Genomic DNA, 3056 nt, shown 5'->3' on the forward strand with positions numbered 1-3056 from the left:
ATTGTTAATGTTGTTTCGTTTGAGTTTGTTGCTGTGTGAGTTGAATGATTTTTTTTGGCAATTATTAATGTTGTTTCGTTTGACTTTGTTGCTGTGTGAGATGATAGTGCAGTTAAAACACACCTCAAATTGTGACTGATAAAACACTGAAACACAGTCAAATAGTGGCTGATATACAACTCAAATGCTGAAATTTTCCAGAAATAATAGCATACAAAAATGACAGCAAAAATGCTTAACAATATACCAAAATAACAGCATTCATACAACACTAAAGACACATCTGCCCAGAAATTATCAAACAATACTAAAAATATATTTCATCATAGAGTAAAGGTGTTCATTACAGTCACTTAATAGCAGCAGCCTGCCTTAACAAAAATATACGCTGCCCAGTTTTACAGCATACCAAAATAACAGCAGGCTGCCTTAACAAAATAACAACACTAACAGCAAACCTAAATAGCAATTTCGAATTAACCTAACAACAATTCCAAAATAAATTACAGTTCCAAAAGGAAATTACAGCAATTCCAAAATAAATTAACAGTGACAATAAAAGAATTCAGTGGTTGTTATGGGATAGCTGGGATGATGAACTTGCTTGACTTAAATTGGATTGAGATGAGGCAGTTCTGGAACGAGTTGCAGCAGTTCTTTCAAGTTGTTTTCTAGTAATGACTGGTCTACTATTCCATTTTACACCACTTCTTGACTTGTATGCACACTCTAGAATATCTGTCGAGGACCACTTTTCACCACCATGAGAGACCACTCTTGGCTTACCTCCACCAGACTGCCAAAAACAAAAAATATTCAGTAAAGTTGTTAAAGCAAACAAGATATAAAATTAACTTTGAACTACTTACAAAAAAACTTGTGAACCCACTGCTTGATTGAAATAGTCCAAACCCAGAACTTCCCCTACCACTACCAGTTCCTCTTCCTCTACTAGCAGCAGTTCCTCTTCCTCTACCAACAGCAGCAGGGGCAGAAGTAGTTGGAGTTCCTGTTCCTCTTGCTCTGCCTCTTCCTCTTCCTCCGCATCTTTGGATATATGAAGCATTTGCTGGAGTAGAATCTGCAGGCCTTGCTTTCTTAGGGAAGCTCCTCTTGTTGTGTCCATATCCACCACAGTTTGAACATGTCATCTCCATACCCCTTCTTGAAAGCTTTCCAGAAGTAGGATGTTCAATTTCTTCTCTTCTTCTCTTCTTCTCTGGTCTGCCAGGCATCTTTTTATGGTGGGGGTTCAATTGGTGGATTGGTAGATGTTGCCCACATCTGCATGTTTGACACAGGCTGGATGAATGTTGAATATGCCTTCAGATAGGTGGATTTGTGGTACCAGTGAGATATGTAGTTAATTGGGTCAAGGTTCTTGAAATGCATAACAACAATGGCATGAGCACAAGGGATACCCTTCAGCATCCATGACCTGCATGTACAAGTTTGAGCTTGCATATTCACACAATGCTTCAGCACTACTCTTAATGAGGTATCCTCAACCTCATAGCCATATTCACCATTCCACTTGATTGTACACCTCATAGATTGGGCCATGTTATCCTGGTACACCTTCATAGCAATTGGGGATATATCACATATCCATGTATCTGCAAACTCCCTCAACTTTCCTATTCTCTCCATCATATTCACTCTAATTTCCTCCAACGTTGTGATAATTGTCTTGTGCCGAGAAGCAAGTATCCAAGCATTAAATGTCTCGCACATATTGTTGTCAATTATATCATATTTCCTGTCACAGTTGAAGTATGCTCTATACCAGGTTTCCTTGTTATACCTCAAGAGGCTCTCACATATCCCATTCCCAAGCATATTCAAACTGTCCAGGTGAAAATTCAGTTCTGCTACACATGATGCTCTAGCACACCTCCAGAAGTTGTTTCTCCTCTCTAATCCTCTCCAATCTTTGGACCAGTTTGCTAATATATGTCTAGAACACCACCTATGTTCACTTTCAGGCAACACTTCTGATACAGCTTTAAGCAATCCCTTAAACATAAAAAGAATTGAATTAGTTGCCAACAGAAACAGAAATTAAAAAAAATAAATATTGACAGAAAACAGAAAAAGAAGAATATATTCACCTTTTGCATATCAGACATCATAGTAAGATCCCTTCCATCTTGAAGCTCTAAGTCATGAGTCACACACTTCAGAAACCATGTCCAAGTGAAACTGTTCTCAACCTCTACAATGGCCCAAGCTATAGGAAACATCTGATTATTTCCATCCTTTGATACTGCTACAAGAAGTTGCCCCTTACAAATGCCTTTTAGAAAACAACCATCAAGGCCAATTATCCTTCTACGACCCTCAGACCATCCCTTTTTCATAGCATAGAAGCAAACATAAAATGAATTGAAGACAAGCTTGCCTTCACCTTGATCTTCTACCTTCACAACACAAGTTGTACCTGGATCTGTCTGTAATAGAATATCTCTATAATCATAGAGTCTCTTGAACTCAGCATGCACATAACCTATTATCTCCTTTAGAATTTTTGCTCTAGCTCTATGTACAATAGACCTACCAACATACATGTCCAGTTCATCTTTAATGAGTTTCTTTAGCTCCCAAACTTTCATATTTGGCTGACACACAATCTTATCCCTGTAATGCTTTGCTAGGTATCTGGAGTTGCAAAGCATGTTTTTATTTGTTTTGTAACACTTGTGGACAGGGCAATACCTTTTTACCTTAAAATTGTTGGATCTGCCATCTTTGCTTGCAGCCAAGATTCATGGACATTTTGGATGCATGCATCTTACCCTCAACCTACCAGGTTCATTAATATACTTTTCAATTTGAACTCCTTTCTGAATTGCATACTTACTAATATCAAACCTAAATTGTTCAACACTCTAAAAAATCAGCCCCAACTCCCAGGTTATTTTATTGATAGTTGGATCAAATATCAGGGCTTTCTTCCTCCTCTTGGCAGCCATTTTCTCCTTATGTTCTTCATCAAATTCATCTTCAGCATCTGAAGAAAAACTTTCAGCATCTGAAGACTCAAAGTAAGGCTCATC

General features: G+C 38.0%; 1 protein-coding gene across 1 annotated transcript; it reads right to left on the reverse strand.

The window, feature by feature from the left end:
• Window positions 1-1239: 1239 nt before the first annotated feature.
• Window positions 1240-2746, reverse strand: LOC142180743 (uncharacterized). The gene is made up of 3 exons (XM_075252808.1): window positions 2724-2746; window positions 2112-2658; window positions 1240-2016 (listed from the first exon to the last, which is right to left on the reverse strand). The coding sequence occupies exons 1-3, from the start codon at window positions 2744-2746 to the stop codon at window positions 1240-1242; spliced, it is 1347 nt and encodes a 448-aa protein (XP_075108909.1).
• Between the last annotated feature and the right edge of the window lie 310 nt (window positions 2747-3056).

Source organism: Nicotiana tabacum, chromosome 5, assembly GCF_000715075.1.
Source record: "Nicotiana tabacum cultivar K326 chromosome 5, ASM71507v2, whole genome shotgun sequence".
Lineage (NCBI taxonomy): Eukaryota > Viridiplantae > Streptophyta > Magnoliopsida > Solanales > Solanaceae > Nicotiana > Nicotiana tabacum.